The following is a 20,503-nucleotide window of genomic DNA, read 5'->3' on the forward strand; positions in this document are numbered from 1 at the left end:
CCTCCCACCCTTCCTCCCTCTGTCCCTCCCTCCCTTCTTTCTTCCTTCCTTCCTTTCTTTCTTCCTTCCTTTCTTCTGTCTCATCTAAGTATGGATTAAAACTCATTCCGAAGCTCACTCCCTTTGAGAGCTCATTAATGTGAGGAAGTGTATCTTGGAATCAGAATCTGAAGCTGCAAGTGTTAAACTAAGCCAGACACTTGTGCTGCCTGGTGCAGCTAATCTTGTTAACTCCACATTCAAATGGTATACAGCATCTAAATATTTCATTCCATTTCTATCAGCCAAGTCTGAGCTCCCAGCATCTGGACAGTATAGTAGTCTCAGTGACCTGTCTGCTCCCTGTGTGGCTGTCTGCTCATGTAGACACAGTGGTGCTTGGAAGGGCAGCTCATGTCACACCTCTGAAAGAGTCTAGAGCTGTCTGGTTTCTTTTGATAGAAAAGCAAACGTTCCTACAATGCTCTTATCCATCTTCTTCTAGCCACAGTGGCTTCCTTGGTACACCCTGGCCCTAACTTAGGCCCTCTCCACTTGCTTTAACCACACCTTCAGTGTCTTTCAGATATCAGCATAACCTTATTCCTATGTTTTCTTCATGTCTTCGTGCAAAATGTTGCCTGAGCAAAGAAGCCACCCCTAGCCATGCTATAAACAATGATTACTTTTCCATTTCCTTTGTGCCTTATATGCCAGATGGAATTTGTCAATTACCCCATGGAAGGGTTTTGTTTTTTGTTTGTTTTTTTACATTTCTCAACACCACCTGTTTCATGATGTCTTATCAGTCTGCTTGCGATCCTTCTCTGACACATTAGCATGACAGGACTGTGAGTGTAGTTTATGTCTCATCATGACCACAGTTCCTAGAAGTGAGTTCTAGGCTCAAAAATGTTCCTTTAATGAATGAATTAAAGATTGTATATACCACCTTTACATTTTCCTGGTATGAGGACCCTCTCTAAGAGCTTCTGCAGTCAAACCAGGTGAGGCAGAAGTTCCACACACACCTCATTGTTTCCCATGTAGAGAGATTTTTCCTGCTCTACAGTCACACAAATATCCCCATTTAGGGATATTCCAGATAATTTCATTTAAAGTGAAAGAGAAGTAGGGAAGGTAAATCAATAAAGCAAATTGGTCTTTTGCTTGTTTTGTTCTAGGGTACTCACTATCTAAAACAAATTATGGACAGTGGTTAACAGTGAACACGGTTTTCTTTTAAAGTTTGGATAATCACATAATTCTGAACATACACTGTTCCTAATAACTCTGGGGCTACATAAACTGTGTTTGACTTAAATAATTCTAATGTAATTTTTGAACTCTTTAGTTCAGGAACTCCTGTGTTGCTTTCTGTTCAAATATACAACACAGGAAGGGGGGGATGTGATGTAATTTAATTTAAAACACTTGCTTTTGAAGGATCACCCACTGAGCGAAGGCACACCTTTGACAGAAACATTCAGACACTACCAATGATATTCCTTTATTTGTCCCCATCAAGTTATTTTTTCTGGGAACATTTTGAATCTGCCTTCTGGACTATCATGCCTTGTCCCTGTGTACTGTGGTGCTGTGGACATCTACACTATACAATGGATATGATTATGGTGTTGGGCTTCTGGACATGGGCTGGCTTTGGAGAGGGGATCTGTGACCAGGATGCTAGAATAAGATGCTGCTGAGTGTGGATCTGAAAGAAAGTTTTAAACAATTCATTTTTCAGATGCTAAGATTTACATGATCAGACTAGCTTTTTATTTTTTTCCAACTAAGCCAAAGTAGAAAATCCAGAGAGGCCAGGAGATATATATATATATATAGATATATCTTTTGAGAGTTTTATTTATGATTTTATTTGTCCAATTTCTCAACGCATCTATGTGATGGGGAAGGCCTTGGCTTACTCATTTGAATTGTAGTTATTAGAATAAATGATCATTAATAGTTTTTGCAGCTCCAGTTTCTGTGATCATTTCTCTTATAGAACATTGTAAAGAGACTAAGTGTTGGAAAAGAGTAGTTATGAGGTAAATACAATGGCAACATTAAGTAGGAGGAAGAAGGCGGAAGCCTCTAGTACTTGTGGGCTTACTTATGATCACTGCAGACTGTTCTCATCCTCACTGAAGGAAGATGCTGAAGAATTGGACTGAAATTCTCAGCTGCTGTGGACTTTTCAAAGGGAAGCACAGATTGACATCTATTTGAATTGGATGCACTTTATTTTGTCTGCAGATGGCTTAACTTTCCGAGTGCTCTAGGCTCCTCATGCATTCTCTACTGATCCATGTTTATAATATAATTCTGCCTGTGGTATGGATGACTGTCAATTCACTGTGTGTTACCAACAACTCGTTGATTTGTCTGGCCAGGCTGTTGCACAGTGTCATCATGAGACTTTTTGAATCTACAGTGTAAGGCATATGTTACCATTATTTTTCTGGAATTGCATTGTAGAGAAGGAATTTGGGCATTATATGCTATATGTAAGCTTATAATTATACTCAGATTTCTGCCCATTAGAATGCTGTCAAAGACTTAATCATTAGTAAACACAAATTTTTGTTCTCTTATGCTTGCTTTCTCTTGCTTCTACTCTGTAGAAATTTAAACAATGTCTCTAGGAGACTGTTTACTTAATCTTTTTATACTATTTATCTCACTTTGTAAAGTAAAAATACTTTACAATAAAGACTAGTTTCTATTAATGGAACAATTCACACATTACCACAAAGACAAATGACTTTTTGAGTAAAATTTAGAAAGAGAAAAATCAATCTGTCTCTGGCTAGAGTTCCTTTAAGACCCAGATCTGGGCATCATTAGTTAGTAGAAGCATCTTGGCTGATTGGAATGATAATGCCATTTGTACATGTAAATGATCACTTTGAGAAAGAGGAACAAAAACCCCTAGGACTAAGTTTGCATACTTAATAGCTCTGTAAGACCATGGGGCATACTTCATTTCTCACCTCGATGCTGATGTATGCTGATTCTAAACCATTTGAGAGCTGTCAGTCTGACTTGTATAGCTCCCAAAGCATTTTGCACTATATAAACTCAAATATGTCTACTGTGTCTCCTTCAACATTATGCCATTCCACCTACACCCTGAGTATATTGTCTTGATTTTCTATCTTTGGGAACCAGCTCTTAAGAATACCCTTTACTCCCAAGCAGAAGACAATAAAGAATGGCCTCTTTTCTTTGGAATCTCAGTATATAAGATGTTTGCTTAAGTGGGTGAGTGTAGGAGCATCATTGCAAAAGTGAATTTAAGATGTCAAGATCTCTAAGTTATACTTCCCCTGGGAGGAGCAGTCCTTGAGTGCCAGGTGATTCTGTCCTCCAAATGACTTCCGTGGAGAGTTCTAGAGGGAGCCTAGGGAACATCTGTGTATGTATGTGGCCAGCGGTATCCTAGGTAACGATCGCACAGGTACATGGCCAGGTATCATGGTGCAAAGCATGAGGATTGCTGCTGTCTGAACCCAGGGTCAGCGCCACTCTGAAGGTCATGAAGTAAGGTCTTTCTGAGCTGCCTGGTATGAGATGAAGCCAACAAGTATGCTGGCTCTTACATTCTCGGAAACTGCCTCCTGGATCACCTCTAATGTTTTCTGTTATAAAACAGATTTTGCTTTTGTCCCAGATTACAGGAATCAGGATATCTGGGCGGAGTCAAGAAATCTCTACTTCAAATAGGTTATTTATATACAAACAATTGGGAGTCATTAATCTGTGGGTCTAATTAAAGAAGAGTTAAGTCTATTTTTATTCTGACTTCCACTCTATATAATAAGACAGATACTAACAAGGAAGATTTTTAGCCATAACAATATATAGAATATTTCTTGGTAGTGAGTTCCTCCAGATATCTTTATCCATAGTTGTTCTTCCATGCTGACTTCTGAGTTTGGTCATAATGTTTCTGTGTTTATAGCAACTTTATATAGACAGATAGTTTCCTGTTGTTAATGACCTTAGCTTCTGGGAAGAGCCTGACCAAAGCTCCAAGTGATGTGCTGTATCTGTCTGTCACTGTCTCACCAAAGAAAAAAGTAGGAATTAATGTGGCTGTATCTTGAAGCCACTCTAATCCCTGAAAAAGAGTTTAGCACTGGGGTTGCTTATGATTTGGAGAGTGTAGCATAATAAAAAAATCCACAGATTTCTTGGGAATTAGTTTAGTCCCTTTTGGTTCCTTTTTTAAAATATGGGCAGGTCGTTTCCTATCCTTGACTAGATGCCATACAGGACATCCCGTGTGGGCTGCCCAGCTGGCAGGTTCTGGCTGGTGCTTTCACAGAGCATGCTCTCTGAAAGCCTATGTGGGGAGTCTTCCCACTGGGCTGCTAAGCCAAGGTGTGAGACTGAGGATGCTTCCTCCAAAGCGACTCCTCTCAGCAGGAACACCACAGGAGGATGCCAAGAAAGGCATGATGAAGCAGATGAACTGCCCACCCAAGGCCTGGCTGAATTCCTCATTCACGAAGCCAAGGGAGGTGACAAAATTGTTGTTTAAAACCCTTTGGGCTGTGAAACTTATGTAGAAATAACTAAACATTGAAGAGAGAGGTAGACAGCTCTGCTTCTTCTCTATCTGCTCTCAGCTGTGTGTGGTGTAGTTCTTTCATTGGTGGAGAAAGCCCAAAGTCAGTAATAGCATCAATAACAATCACCCAATAGAATAAATCCTCAGTATAGTACTTACTGAAATGAGAAAAGTTTCATTTGTCTCTAGTTGTCTGTAAAATATTGGTTACAGGATCCTCCTATCCCTTTCCCTACCACAGACATGAATATATGCTCAAGTCCCTTTTGTAAAATGGTGTCATTCTGTAAACTACACCCATCTTCCATACACTTTATATCAGCTCCTGATTGCTTATACTTTGTGTACTGCACATAGCTGGTATAATGCATCGTTAGAGAAAAAATGACTTGAAAATTAGTTTGAATATATTTAGTAGTTTTATACATTTCCCCCTCAAACATTACTTGATCTGCAGTTGGGTAAATTTGAAGATTTAAAACTAGTGGCTGTGCTCAAACTCTAAGTAAAATGTATGTTCTACCTAATGGATTCAGAATGCCTTAAGAGTTTGTGTAATTTATAGGACAGCCCACTTCACAGTTGTTGGCATTCCTTCTAGGCTCTGCCCAACAGTTACCTGGCAACAGCCAGGTAGGCCTGGCTTACTACAAAAGGGACATGACAATAATAAAAGTTTGGCTTAAATGCGTGTATGACAGTAGGTCAGTAGCATGTTCACATGCAGAAGTGGATCTTCTGGATCACTTGGATAAAGATTATCCATAGATCATGGATAGTGATTCAGAGTTAATACACATATTTTATCTGATAAATACGTATAACTCTTCATCATTTACCTTTTGGGTTTTTTTGTTTGTTTGTTTGTTTGTTTGTTTGTTACTTTTTAAAATGTAATACATCCTAAGGCTTTGTACTTTTATTTTTTGGAACCCACTAAGTTTCCTGACTCATTAGTTGACTCCACCTTTTACACTATCAAAACACTGCCTTAGACACTAAGCTTCACGGGCTAGGGGTCCTGTCCTACTGTAATACCCCCAAATTAACCTGTAAGCGCCTCTTGCCCGAGGACCAGGTAACTTCCTAGAATGGTGAGAGTTGCAGTTCTTAGAAAATAAGAAAGCTTCATGGGAAAGTACAATGGCCTATGGGCTTTGTTCATCAATGTGCCTACAACAGGTATCTTGGGCAGTGCCACTTAACTGGGAAATTACAGGGAGTAGTCCTGACCAAAACCCATCTTTTGGTCAGTGCTTAATATTTAACAAAGCTTGCCTTAAATTTAATCCAAAATGGTGGAATTAGTTTTTCTCTAGCAAATCTCAAGATTATCACTTAATTACTCTTTGTACTTGATGCTCATAGGCCACTGGAATATGGAAATATTCGAGAATTTAATGCATGAATTTTAAGGCAGTAGCTTTAATTTATTGAAGTGAAAAATATTTCACTGTAAGTCAAGAAAAACAAAGTATACACGCTACTAGTTCTGAGTTACTGATGTCCTGTTATAGGCCAGGCAGGCAGAGGTGGTACACACCTTTAATCCCAGTACTCGAGAAGTAGAGGCAGGTAAATCTCTTAGTTTCAGGCAAACTTGGTCTACAGACGGAGTTCCAGACTGTTAGCATCTCCTCTAGGCTCTACCAGTTACTTAGCAACAGCCAAGTATGAGTCTGGCTCACATATAAAAGAACTGTTTGAGCTTCTCTCTCTCTCTCTGTGTCTCTGTCTTTCTCTCTCTCCATCTTCTTCCTCTCCCCCTACATGTTCCTGGCTGGCCTCTTCTTTCTCTTTCCTCTCTCTTTCCCTCTCTCTCTGTCCCCTTTCTCTACCTCTACCCCCCCCCCCTCCAGGCTTCTTTTTCAGGTCCCAAATAAACTTCCTTATATACTAGACCTGTGTATGACTGATACCTGGAGGGGGCAGCCTCAACATGGGCCCCCTAAGGCACCCCATCCTGCCAGATCATACAGTATTTTATAAAACATGTCAATGGTGTTGTGACTCAGATTCTTAAATTTGTAGGTTCAGCTGAGTGGAGTAAACCCATTGGTCTGGACCCATCCTGACAAGTAGCTCTGCCTATTACTCAGGCTCACCTTCTGCCCGTCTTATCAGTGGATCTCTCCATTCAAACAGTGGCAAATTGTTAAGTTCTTTATAAAAGCCTCCCCCCACCCCGGGTCATTATAAAAGGCCTTCTAGTTCTGAAGAAATGACTGTTGAGCTCCCAGTGTCTCACTGGGGACAGAGGAATGGTCTTCATGATTACCATTGTGCATTCTTGCTGACTGCCCACTGCCCACCCTCCACCCCCCACCTTAGGACCTCTTCCCTTGCATTAGATTTCTTTCTTCTCAAGATTTCTCTCTCTTTTCTCTCAAAAATCCCAGTACTGTGTGTTCTGTGTTTCTTGGACATCTGCCACATTGGTCCCTGGTTACCTGGTAAGCCAGCCTGTACCACTCATGTTCTGTTATGATTTTTCTATCCTTGGGATGCCGCAAGTGATAGAAAGTAATAACCTTTATCGTCACCTATGGGTATCATGGGAACCTCCAGGCTCCCCACTGGGGAGCCTCCTGGAGAACCTCAAACTGCTAAAACTAGTACCTGACTTAAAGGCTTCCAAACTCATACACTATTGCCATCAAATTTGGCCCAAATACCCTCTAGATAGTGACTCTAGATGGTTGCTTAGATGGAAGGAGGTTTCTATGTGCAGGCTTTTTCCTGAATTCGCTCCAAACTTTCTCTTTGTTTCTCCTGTTTCCCAACTCAGCTCCTCCTAGCTATAAAATCTTAACCAGATGAAACTTCCACTATCCTCAATCCTCCTTACTATGCTGAAGCAGGCTCTACAACTGGCTTCCTCCATTTCCCTTACTCCCCTGGCCTCCTCAGCTTCCTTTCCTCCCCCAGCATCTACAGACTTCTTATCCTTTGTTAGCATTCTGTCTAAACTCCACCCCACAATTACCTGGCAACACCCAGGTATGCTCCTCCCCACAGTTACCTGACAATGGCCAGGTAGGTCTGACCCACTGTAAAAGGGGCTGCTTGCCCCTCCTCTCTTTCTTGCCTCTTGCCTTCTTACTCCCTCTCTTTCCCTCCCCCCTTCTCTCCACGTGGTCATAGTTGCCCTCTACCTCTCTCTATTCTCTCTGTCTTTCTCTGCCTCTACTACCCTCTGAACTCCCCACCACATGCCCTGAATAAACTCTATCCTGTACCATCTATTCTGTACCATCGTGTGGCTGGTCCTTCAGTGGAAAGGGATGTCTCTGCACCGGCCCACTGAGACATCCCCTTCCCCCACACCTCTACACCCCTCCGTAGGACATATATCTCTTTATCTTTTTATAAACACACCATTTGATGCTGTGACTCGGATCTAGAAACTCTGTAGGTTTTCAACCCACCTCAGCTACCACACGAGATCCACGCTGGCTAGCCTAGATCTGGGAAGTCCCCCACCCGCCACTGGTCAGAGTGACTGTCTGCATGGTCCCAGGGAAGATTTCTTGAGCTCGGAGCTACTCCTGTGCTTCCCTGACCCTTGTTTTAGGACTCTTTCCTTTGGGTGAGACAAGACTGTCTCTCCTTGGAGACAGTTTCTTTCTTGAGGCTGAGAATTCCAGGCCGGACCTGTACAACTGCTCCCTGGCTCAGCAGCACCAGCTCTGAGCATTAGTCCCCAGCCCCCACGTGTCTTGCCCATGGGTCAGCCTTTACTGCCTTTTCTCCTATTTTATGGGATATCTTGGTCTAAAACAATATCTCTACATTGCTGCTAAACTGACACTGTCTTGATATCGAACTGTAGCGCGGAACTTTCCCTTTCCCCTTCCCTCATTTGCTGAGTGCTACGGCCACTGGTTCAGTGGGTTTGCCTGAGACGCAGGTCTGGCTATGCTGCCCTCTCCACTCGTGCTCTCGGCTCTGCATCTCTCTTCCCCAGAGGCATTGTGCTAGGCTCCCTCAGCCTGCTTAGGCTCTGCTGGTCCCTGCTCATGTTTTCACCTCCCCACCTTCCTGCACACACGAGGGACCCACTTCCCTCTCCTCCCTCTCCCTCTCTCCCTCTCTCCCTCTCCCTCTTCTTCTCCCTCAACCCCTCCCCTCTCCCGTCCCCTCCCCCCCCTTCTCTCTGCCAGGGGCTTATAAAGGCTAACAGTGCTGCATGCTATATATAAACGTGTTGCTAGGATACAGAGCACACTACTTTGGGTGCCTCCTTTCCCCCTCCCACTGTGGACTCCAACAGCTGGAAACACTGGGCCTAGACTTCTGGCTGCTAGTAGGAAGTCTTGCCCTGCAGTGACCTGACACGAGGCTGCCAGACCTGCATGCTCAACTCGCAGTGCTGCGATGCCTCTGCCTCAGCCGCTGCGGCCCCATAGCGTGGTTCTGCCCAGACCCACTGGCTCCGGGAGCTGTGACCTGTGGGCCACCGGCTGTGCTTCAGGCACCACGGGGCCCAAATGTGCTGCCCTGAACCATGCTGAGGGCCTTGCTTAGCAGAACCACCTCCACCTACTGGCTGCTGTAAGACTCTTAGGCCTCTACCATGGGAGCGGCTGCCACCCACCCAGCCTCTGTCATTGAGTTATGCAGTTAGACAGGCCCAAACCAACCAACCACTCAGTTCCACATTTCTTGATACCAGACTGCAAAATAATAATAATATAACAACAACAACAATAATAATGATAATAACAGAAATAAAAAACCCTCAAACACACACATTTCAATGCCCCAGTCCTTATGACCCGCCTTCTGGCTGACCTACAAGTTATGACACGACCCTTGGGTGACCATATCCCTCGAAAGCGGCTCTCACACCCTTCCTACTCCAGGCTCTTGGAGCTGTCTAAGAAATCTCTAGGCCTAGGGTAGAGACACTTTCTGGTAAGTTCGGGACTTACTGTATATAGCCTCTTAGCGGGCCGTAGTGATGACTTAAGGCCTCTGTCCTGGCTGGAATTTTTGGTTATTGAATTATTCTTGGGATGCTGATACAAATAATCCAACAACTCCCCAATGGGTGCTGTAATGTCTTCAAACATATATTTTAAGGGATCTTTATACATACTGCCAGCAGTCTGGTAAATGCAAAAAGGCCCAAATGCTTATCCATGCTCCCACACCCCTGGCCTGTTCTAATGGCTTGTATGCTCAATTTGTGACACAGGCCTGAACCTGCTTGGACAAACTCATTTTCTTTTCTTTCTTTTTTTTTCTAAAGAAAGAATTTAAAAAAAAAAAAAGATTTATTATATGTAAGTACACTGTATCTGTCTTCAGACACACCAGAAGAGGGCATCAGATTCCATTACAAATGGTGGTGAGCCACCATGTGGTTGCTAGGATTTGAACTCAGGACCTCCTGAAGAACAGTGAGTGCTCTTAACTGCTGAGCCAACTCTCTAGCCCGACAAACTCATTTTCTGTCACCATGTTCTTATGTCACTGCTGCCAATTTTCTTATTCTAGTCCTAGCCATATGTCTCTTTGCTAATACAACAATGTGCCTACCTATGCAACCTGTCAAAGTTACTTGTAGATGATGATTTCATTAAATTCTATTCAGTTACAACCATAGCCCTCAATCCTGTCAGAAGTTTGCTAATTATCAAGTTTATGACAGACATAATTCCCAAAGCCTTTAACAGTTTTAAACTGCACGATGTCTCAGAAGATGTGGACAGAGCTACAGGATGCTGCCTGGATTGTGTTATGATAATCACTGGAAAACGCAGTGGACAAAACCAGATACCCTGAGTCAAATGGCTTGGCTAAATAGAGGTAAGCCATTTCTCATGCCATGTGTATCCATTTCACAGAGAAAGAGCCCTGTTTCTTTTGCACTTGACAACCAGACTACCCAAGGTGCCATGGGGACCATGGAGCCCACAGGGAACTCTTGGCTAGTGGACTCTGCCATTTTTTAAATAATATAACTACTAGGTTTTTGTTTATTTCTCAGACTGCTGGCTACATTGACAGCAAAGGCAACAGTAGAAAAACTTTCACAGATATAATCTGTTACTCCCTTACCTTCCTCTTCTTGTTATGCCACTGTCCTCACATTAAGTTCCTATAACTTACCTATCCCTAATAAAACATTCCACTATATGATCCAACATTTTTTTTTTAAGATTTATTTATTACAAGTTCACTTGTAATACCTGTTTTCAGACACACCAGAAGAGGGCATCAGATCCCATTACAGATGGTTGTGAGCCACCATGTGGTTGCTGGGAATTGAACTCAGGACCTCTGGAAGAGCAGTCAGTGCTCTTAACTGCTGAGCCATCTCTCCAGTCCACAATCCAAATTATTAAACACAAATTCTTATTCCTCCTTCTCCACAAAAGGCTCATCTTAAAGATTGTTCATATGGCTAAATCATGTTGTTATCTCTTTTATAAACTTATAAGCTACAGAAAATCCACTCAGATCTACCTCTCATGGGCCCAATAGTCTCCATCCAGATAAGTACATCTGCTCAAAGTTTTCACTCACTACCTATTCCAGTGGGTGGGATTCCTCTGGGTTCCAAACGTACATCTTAAGTAAGTATTCTCCAAAACATACTTAATCTTATTCTCTACCTATAACAATGTGTTTCAACATCTTGTCAAGTCCAGGCACTTAGTACATCCAGGACAGCTCCAGAGACGCCACCTTCAGATGCTCCGTCTCCTCTCCGACACAGACACTTCTACTGGATCTGTTCCTTCTGACCTACCCTCAGATGACTCCACAGACCCTAGACCCTAGTTGGAAACAGCCAACTCTCCTAAGACTGGACAAACAACCCCCATACTCATTCTTCTAGGTTCCCTAAGACACGTTGCCCCCACTGCCAGCACGAAGCAGCCAGATGTCACAATGACTCTATTCCTGCTTCACCATCACATCTTTCTAAATTTTCTTTTTTAATTAAGCCAAAACAGGGGAATGTTAACATTCTGCCTAAACTCCACACTACAGTTACCCGGCAACAGCCAGGTATGCTCCTCCCCACAGTTACCTGGCAACAGCCAGGTAGGCCTGACCTGCTATAAAAGTGGCTGCTTGCCCCTCCTCTTTCTCTTGCCTCTTGCCCTCTTGTTCCCCCTCTCTGCCCATTCTCTTCCCCCTTCTCTTCATGTGGTCATGGCTGGCCTCTACTCCTCTACTCTCTCCCTGCCTTTCTCTGCCTTCACTATCCTCTTAGCTTCCCTCCTCATGCCTCGAATAAGCTCTATTCTATATCCCCTTCCCCTATACCCTAACACATCCCCATAGACCATATCTTATATCTCTTTATCTTCTTTATAAACGCATCACCCCTTGACAGCTACAGACCACTCTAGCCATCCTATGCTAGCACCTACTTTCAGCCCTCTAACTGCTCCTTCTTAGTCCCTATTCCTGCTGCTCTAAAAACACTCTCCAGATTTTATTTTGGACTTAGCTCTGCCTACACTTCAACTTCTACTTCCTAAATTTTACTTATCGCTGATTTCTTTCCATTCTAGTCTGCACCAACTCTAAGCCAGCTGAGGCAGGAGAAAGGTTGGGCAGTGACTGGATTGTACACTCGGACCTGAGCAGGGGAGCTGTGGCAGAGGCTGCTGCTGTGTTGGGGGCAGGGTGAGGAGATCTCACATTCACATCTATTTGTCTCTTCGCTAATACAGCTACGACATGTTTCTCTAAATGGTTGTTCCATTCTGGGATGTAACAAACATATACCTTGCCACCATCTTTGATAAGGGGCTGGCCGAGCTAGAGTTTCAGTGTCACCTTGCTTAAGGTTATAGCTTCAGTGCCATCTAGGTTGAGAGCAGTCATGTGACTGCCAGCTCTCTTTGTTGTGGGAAGTTGCAGCTTCATTGCCATCTTGATTGAGGGCAGCAAACCAGCCTGAAGGAAAAAATGGTCTCCAAAGACACTTTTCAGTTGAGATAAGGTTTTCATCTGGTTTCTGTTCTGCCTTGGTAAATAGTAATTTTAATATTACTTTAAAAGTTTACAACATTAAAAAGCCTTAAAGACATGTTTTTGCTATTGTCATTAAGTTATAATGTAATCTTGTATTTTTATAAACTATAGATTTCTATAATGATACATGGAGAAACCCTGTCTTAATAATTAAAAAAAAAGACTTAAAAACTATGTTGTTCCAATAATGAACAAGAGCTTTGAGCTATTTACACACCCAAGTAATTCTTAATTTTCTTTGCTACAAATTAGAACTTGAAATATCTGATATCATAAGGATAAAATAAATTTGCAAAAATTAAGCTACATTAAACACAGAATTACAGATGAGTGTATTTGTTATTTCTGCAATTTGAAATGGATATTGTATAAATTCTTTGTTTTGCTAGAAAGTACTGCTTTCTTGGTTGGAATAAGTGAATTAGGGAAATACTGTTGAAACAATGAGCTCTGGAGATACTCTGGAGATAACAATGTGAAAAATGTTACATTGGATAGACATCTACTTTAAAGTACTAATCTGACCATTACTTAATTAGCTTACAGATTAACAGTGGGTCTGGTATAGCCCTGCTTCTCAATATTTTTTGTATAAATGGATATTTTGTAATTTCTGAGGTCAGATTTGATTGGGTAAAGAGTGCAGTATTTTTTTTTCAGGAATTTAATAATTTCTATCAAATGTATTAGAGCATGTTATTGAGGTCTGGTTTACACGTGTCTATTATGACTTAAATACTATGTTAAGTTGTTCCGAACAATCTCCAAGAGCCAATAGAGCTTTTGAGCTATCAACAGACCCAAGGGAAACTTCTATTCAGAACTAGGATGAGTGTCACTGTGTGTTGCTGGTGAGAGTCATTAAGCGCCTAGCCTCAGGAGTAATCCTGCATGCTTTCTGGGAGAGGCAGCATGGTCCTGCAGCTAGGTAAACTGGCTGGACATCAGAAGTACTGTTGCTTAGTTCTGATTCAGGTATTTTAAAAACATGACCCTGTTCATGGTTCTTTATCTTAAAAGTTGTGAACATTAAATAAAATGGTGCGCTTGCACACACACATACACAGACACACACACACACACAAAGTAGCCAGGTTTTTGTTTTTAGTTGTCTCAACTGGCTAGCTACAGAAATTTTGTTTAGTTAAGAAATAAGTGTGTTTCTCCATTTTACAGGTTTTACTTCCCTTTTGGGAAAGTGTGTGGATCCCTGAGTCACAGTGGCCCGGGGCTTTGGAGCTAAGGGTAAATGCTACATCTCAGAACACCCGTGGGCTCCCACCCTGTCAGTCTTCCATATGCTGGGGAAAGGTTGCCCAGTGCATTGTTATATTCAATATTTTGTTGAATAAACTGGGGGCAACTAAAACATTTGTTGCCCCGTGATGCTGAGCTATTTTCAAGTACTCTTTGTAATTGATGGGAGGCAAAGTTTTTAAGCAGTCATTTGTCTCTGGCATAACAAGATCTCCCTCCCCTGTGGCTCCATCCCCTTCTCTCTCGCCCTCTGTCAGTGAGTTTCTATTACTTTGTACCAAAAATTAACTGAAAATAGTTTGAAAACCTGTCTGCTTCAGTTACCTTTGTGCTTTAGAAACCTCAAAAGACTGAGTCATGTGTTTTGGAATAAGAGTGCTTCAGCCATTGGTCAGTAGGGGAGAGAATGGTAGTTGGAGGAGAGATCCTAGAATCCTCCACATCTAGGCCTCTCAGCTGCTTTCAGCTGGGAATTCCTTGTGTCAGTGAATCCAGAAGATCTATGCTAGGTTCCTCTATTCATCTCCTTGCTTGTACTTTTCATGAACGGAGGATTCTTTAGAGAATAGCTACCTCTAGTCATTGAGTAAAGTGAGGCAGCGGGCAACTAAGAGACACTCCTAAGGCATCCCAGGGGAATATTGCAAAAAGGTAGAAGGCTGGCTATGTGGCTACACAATCTGGTCAAAAAGAGTAATTGAATTAATGGGTTGAATGTCTTTCTTCCTTTATAGGCTCTACCTGGCACCCAAAAGAAATGATGACTCTTCTGCTCTGTAGCTCAGCCTGATATATATTCTTATTTAACACACAACATAGAGCTTACCAATGCTGATCTGGGATACTTTTAGGGATAGGCATGTTTTGTTGGTCCCTGATATCCCAGCTACGCTAGCGGTGATATTGATGAATGAATCTGCATAGTTCCATACTCACACTGAGAATATGTGGTCGCAGTTCCACTGACGCTGAACCTGTTGAGGTGAAGTCTGTGTGTCACCACATTCTTCTGGGGTTGAAACAAGACGATGTGCACTTTGGGTGCAAACAAACAGCCCAAGACCACAAAGCCACTCAAGCTAACAGATATGCACATCGTTGTCGTCTGCACCTGCAAGAGAGGTTGGCAAATGAATGTCCAGTTACAAATTCCATCACAGAGTCAACGAAAGAGAACACTGAGACAAGTCCAAGTTAGGCAATCAGAATCATTCATGGCTCGGTTCCTATCATAGCTAAGTTTGTGTGTTAATTATGTTGGCTCGTCTGTGTTTAGGATATTCATGAAAACATTGTTTAGGATTTCAAAGCAAGCATCATTTGTGTGGGCTGTTCCTGACTGCTTGCCAAGACTTCGCATAGCCTTTCTTGTTTTCTTTACATTTGTATAACGATATTTATGCTGAATCTGAAACAGTAAAACATAAATATTCAGGGATGAGAGGACTAGATTTGGGGTGGTTGTGGTCAAGGAACTTGGCTTCTTCAGAGGCTCCTGTCCAGTTCCTTTGGTAAGTTGCATGATTAAAAAGCCTGGCTTTACCTACAGCTCTCTGTTCTATCTTACATCAGCAGTTCCTATGGCTCTGACTTTATCTTTAAACTCATAGCAACATTTGACATCAGCAATCATTTTCTTATTTTGGCTTTCTAGACAGATCCTTTGCTAGAGTGTTCCTGAATCCCTCTACCTGAACTTTAAGGTCCGGTGTCTTAGACCTGGGGTTTTTAATATCTCCCTTTCATCATTAAGTTCTCATGACTTAGATACCTGCCTCATTGTTTATATCCAGACATTTACTAGTACAGACCTAATCTGTATGCTTCCAAATTTACATATTCAAATGTCACTGTCACACATATTTAATTTAGATTAATAGGAATAAGGGAGGTATGTGTAACTCAGGCTTGATCTCCTTTCCTAACTGTCCCAGTCTGAGCAATACTAGATGTTTAAAAAACTTGGGAGTCATCTTTGATTCTTCTACGTTGAACTTACTCATCCAATCCAACAACAGTTTCTGTTAGGAGATAATTTGATGTGGGGCTCATGTTTCTACATAGCTCCTAAGCAAACACTCTACCTTTGTTCTGAATGTGCTTTTCATGGATAGTCACATACAGTGCTTAGAAGATAGAGATAAAGTCTACATCCAGAGCAAGAGGCCAACATTCCTCTGTATGAGAGGTGAGACCCAGTCAGCTGTGAATGCTCACAGTCTGGCTATTGCTGTTGATGTTTCTCACAAAGTCTTTTAGGTTTTTGTCAGTATCAATGAAGCTGGTAGGATAACTTGTTATCTAATAAGTACAGTAAAAATCTCATAAACTGCAGTCTTTGGCAGTTTTGGCAGTAAGGATGGAGTTCTGAGATATGCCTTCTTACAAAAGGAAGTATAAGGGGTCTCAAGGGCCAAAGGCCAAAGAAACTCCATAAAAGCCAATAGCAAACACATGGGGAAGACTACATAGTCAACCTGGTGTCCTCAAACGGTGCTCTACTTGTTGCCTATTAAATGGGAGGGTCTGGAGAGGAGACTAAATGCTGGGTTATAGGAAAACAGTTGAAAGGGAGCGAGCAGCTATCCTAGTGTGCTGATTGTTTCTGAATCTTTTTCTGGGATGGGGGAGGGTGGTTTTCTCCACAGTAGTATTCAAGTCCATTGATACTGATGACTTAATATTAAATTTGTTCTGATTGGGTAAAAAGTTTTACTTTCTTTTGTGTAGAGTCATGACATTTGAGCCTCAGTGATCATGAGAAGAGGGACCTTCAAAAACTTCAAAAAGCGGATAAGTCACCTGAACTTTGGCTGGTTTCCTTGAGAAGCAGAGGGCACAGAACACTTTGTACTTGTGTTATTTGTGGGTACAGGGTACTTGGTACTTGGGTGCAGGATATTCAGGATACTTGGTAGTTGTGCTTACGGGTACTGGGTAGTTGTGCGTACAGGGTACTTGGTAGTTGTGTGTACGGGTACTTGGTAGTTGTGGATACAGGGCACGTAGTAGTTGTGGGTGCGGGCACTTGGTAGTTGTAGGTACAGGGCTCTTTGTAGTTGTAGGTGCATGGCACTTGGTACTTGTGACAGAGAGAAGGCTACAGTGTGCTCTCTCAAGGTTCATCCCTTAAAGGTGACTTTTCAATATGACAAATGTTTTAGATTTTTCAGTGGAATCTGGGTACAAATAGGAGCTTTTGTCTACTTGAGTACATTCCCCGGACAGAAAAGCCCTCAGCTATGCACAGGTGAGACAGCCTTTAGCATTTGTGCTCACACCTCACTTGCCTTTCTCTTTCTTCTTTTTCCTCTCATTTATTTCTTATTTTTTATTTTTTGTCCATTTAATACATGTGCAGAATGAGTGTTCTTCTTTCCATGTGTCCCCTCACCTCATTTATCCTCCCGTTTCTACTGAACCTTTAAACAAGTCACTTTCCTAATTTCATGTCTCTGTGTGTGACCCACTTGACGTAGACTGAGTTTCCTACTTGAGCGTGGGTAGAAGACTATTTTCTAGAATATGAACAACTTTCTAGTAGTTACACCATTGAAGAGAGCAACTGTCTTATCCCAGCTTCCATTAACTGTCAATAGTCCCTTGTTGGGGGACACCTCATGAACCTCTCTCTCAAGGGATGCCATGGTAACAAGCCTAGTCTTGTCTAGGTCATGTGCAGACAGCTGCAGTGAGTTCATGGATGTAGTGGTTGTCCCATGTCCAAAAGACAGTGCTTTGCAAAGTGGTGTTCCTCAAACTCTGGCTTTTATTTTTTCCCTCTCTTCCACAATGGTTTTTGAGCTGTGTGAGTGTGAGTATCTGTGTGTGATATAGCTGTCCCATTTAGATATCAGCACTTTACAGTTACTTATTTCTCTACTTTGCCCAGTTGTGAGGCTGTCTCAACCATCACCCACTGAAAAGAGCAGTCTCTGTTAAGGTTTAAATGCTACACTAATATGTAGGAGTAAAGATAAATGTTCAGAAGGTAGGTTGATACTATGCCCATTTAGCAAAGTAATAGTAAAGTGGTAGAAATATACATTCACCTGATGCAGTATGCTGGGGAACTCAAGAAGGGGGAGAAATTCTAATTTGTATGTCATGCTGGGACCCAAATCATTCTCTTACCTAGCTTTTTTACTGGGGAATGGGGCTGGGCCAAAGGCAAGGCATTTGTTTCAGATGCAAATTTAAGGGGACCCTGACACTCAGGATTTAAGAGAAATTATATCTTAATGCCATGTTTTAAAAATTAGAAATAACACTAAAGCCCGTGATGAGCTAGGAATAAGGTCAGTAAGAGTGCTATGCTCTGGTATGTTCAATCAGGTCAGGAAAGGTAGGCCTGTCTTGAACAGGGAACATTAAGATATCCCCGAGTCCACTTTGAATTTCTAGAAACTGGGACCTTGGGGTCCTATGAAGAAGCTGACAGTACCGTTGCTGCTGGGGTTGTGAGTGGTAAAGTCCTTTGTGTTTGAATTAGTAGTCACATGTGTTCTGCCTTGTCCCTGGTACTGTTGGGGGTTATTTTGGAAGACTGCAAGTAGTATAAAAACCTTCCACACTTTTGACAGTTTCTCTCTTTCCTAACCTGTTCAAATGTTCAGACTCAGGTGCAGTTGCCACAGGCTAACAAAGCAGCCAAGCCAGTCTCCCTGTCCTTTCCTCTTTCATCCTTACAATGACTTCATTCACCTAAAAATCTTCCAATGGTTTCCTTTTCCAAAGAAAATAAAATTTAAATTCTTTGCTATGTCCTGCAAAGTCTTATAAAATTTAACTCCTCAGCCAAACTATTACATCAAATAACTCTTACATTTATGTACTAAACTGTAGCTGTCCATGTCTTTCTACACTAATACATTTCTGTGGAGAGCCGTTTTCAGCTGCACCCCGAGAGCGAGTGGTCTCATAAACAAGCCCTCATTTGGCTAAGCTTGCTGCCATTGGTTGCTTCTGCATCTGGTGACCTATCTGCTTTTGCCACGTGGCCCATTGGGATTGGCTAAGCTTGGGAGTACTCAATGGCCGAGGATGGGCCAGAGGGCAGAGCTTAAGTAATGGCTCGAGAGAGGCATTAGAGCAGGGGAAGCCAGAAGGCAGGAGGAGCAGGAGGGAGAAGCAGGAGGAGAAACATTGTTAAAAGGTTCCTGAATAAACTGCTAAAAGGAAGAGCTCGGTTGTGTCTTTCTTGCTGGTTGAGACAGATGTAACAGTTGGTGGCCCCTGGAAAGACTTAACAGATGTAACAGTTGGTGGCTCGTACAGGGAAGGAAAAACCTCTTGAGACTCAGAACCTTTTGCAGTCAGGGCAGCCGGCTTGGTAAGTTCCCAAGGAAAGTTTGGGACAATAAAGACCTCGGGAGTAGAGGCTATAAGGACCTGGGAAGTAGAGGCAATAAAGACCTCGGAAATAGAGGCTATAAGGATCTCGGGAGTAGGGATAATAAAGTCTCCGGGAAGAAGCGATAAAGTTTCATGGAGTAGCGAACTGAAAATAAAAGAAAAGTAACAAAAAAAAAAGGGTAACAAAAGTAAACATGGGTGCTTTGCACTCAATTTTTCTGACTCTTCAAGAGCTGTTAAGACCTGTGTGGAAGCTTCTTAGGAGTTGTTTGGAAGATCAGCGCTATTGTAAGGCCCTGGAAGAGGGGAAAGCCACATTCTCCTTTCAGGTTTCCTCTCAACAGCTGCCTTCAGCACTCAGCCCTATGTGGGGGTGGGGGAATTTAGCTTGGGAGATACAAGCCACCTGTTTCTGGTTAATGTTAACCCTGGCAGCAGCTTGGTATCCCTGGGAAGCCCAAGACCTTAGGGAACTAAAGAAAGCAGTGGCAGAGGATGGCCCTCATTCACCCTGGGTAGAGACCATTCTTGAAGGCTTTGCCCACCAGGCTCTCACCCTCAGAGATTGGAAGGAAATGGTGAAGGCTGTGTTCCTCTCACCCATGTTCCTTAAATGGATGGCCTTTTACCAGGAGGAGTGTGGAGTGCAGGGGGAACAGAACCAACATTGTATCTTTAAGGGAAGAAATGTTTCAATTTGACTGTTTAGAACAAATCCTCAGTCTATAGTTACTCCCCTCAGGATGGTTAATTTTACCTGGCTACAGAGAAACAATGAATATATAGCCCTGGCCCTCGAAGAATTCTTGGGTGAGATTAACTGTCATTTTGGTCCCCATAGATGGATGAGCTCATTTTCTAGGTTAGAGTGGATACCTCCCAGACTCTTTTTATCTAAACCTGATCCTAATTCTCCCACAGTCTTTATTGAGGGTGGGCGACTGGGATCCTTAGTGGTCGTCTATCCCTCTTTTGGGAAAAATGATGAACCTGGACCTGTTAGTTCTAAGGTGTATGAGATAGAGGGGTCAGCCCAATTTAAAGAGTTCTTTGCTGTAGTGACAAGGCTAGATTCTAATCCAATATCCCCTTTGACCCTCCTTAGACAAAGACAAAACCGTATTTATATTCAACATCTCAGAGGTCACCAAAATCTCCTAGGCTTTTTGTCAAAGGGAAACAGCCTGGATGACCAGGCTGCATCTGGACTCCAATGTCACACTGTCTCAGAGGCTACCCACTTTCACCTCTTGACCCATAATAACTGGAGGGGCCTCCGTTATAGGTTCCCCCATATACCAGTCAAAGATCTTAAAAAGATTGTCCACA

The 20,503-nt window shown here is 42.5% G+C and overlaps 1 protein-coding gene across 1 annotated transcript in view; it reads right to left on the bottom strand.

Annotated features, from left to right (window-relative positions):
* The window catches only part of Grm3 (glutamate metabotropic receptor 3), a 254,178-nt gene that overhangs the window by 16,419 nt on the left and 217,256 nt on the right, over positions 1-20,503 (bottom strand). Inside the window, exon 5 of the mRNA XM_031380013.1 lies at positions 14,756-14,930. Within this exon, the coding sequence (XP_031235873.1) occupies positions 14,756-14,930 (175 nt within the window). The remainder of the gene's footprint in view (positions 1-14,755; positions 14,931-20,503) is intronic.

The sequence above is a fragment of the Mastomys coucha genome, unplaced genomic scaffold, assembly GCF_008632895.1.
Source record: "Mastomys coucha isolate ucsf_1 unplaced genomic scaffold, UCSF_Mcou_1 pScaffold19, whole genome shotgun sequence".
Lineage (NCBI taxonomy): Eukaryota > Metazoa > Chordata > Mammalia > Rodentia > Muridae > Mastomys > Mastomys coucha.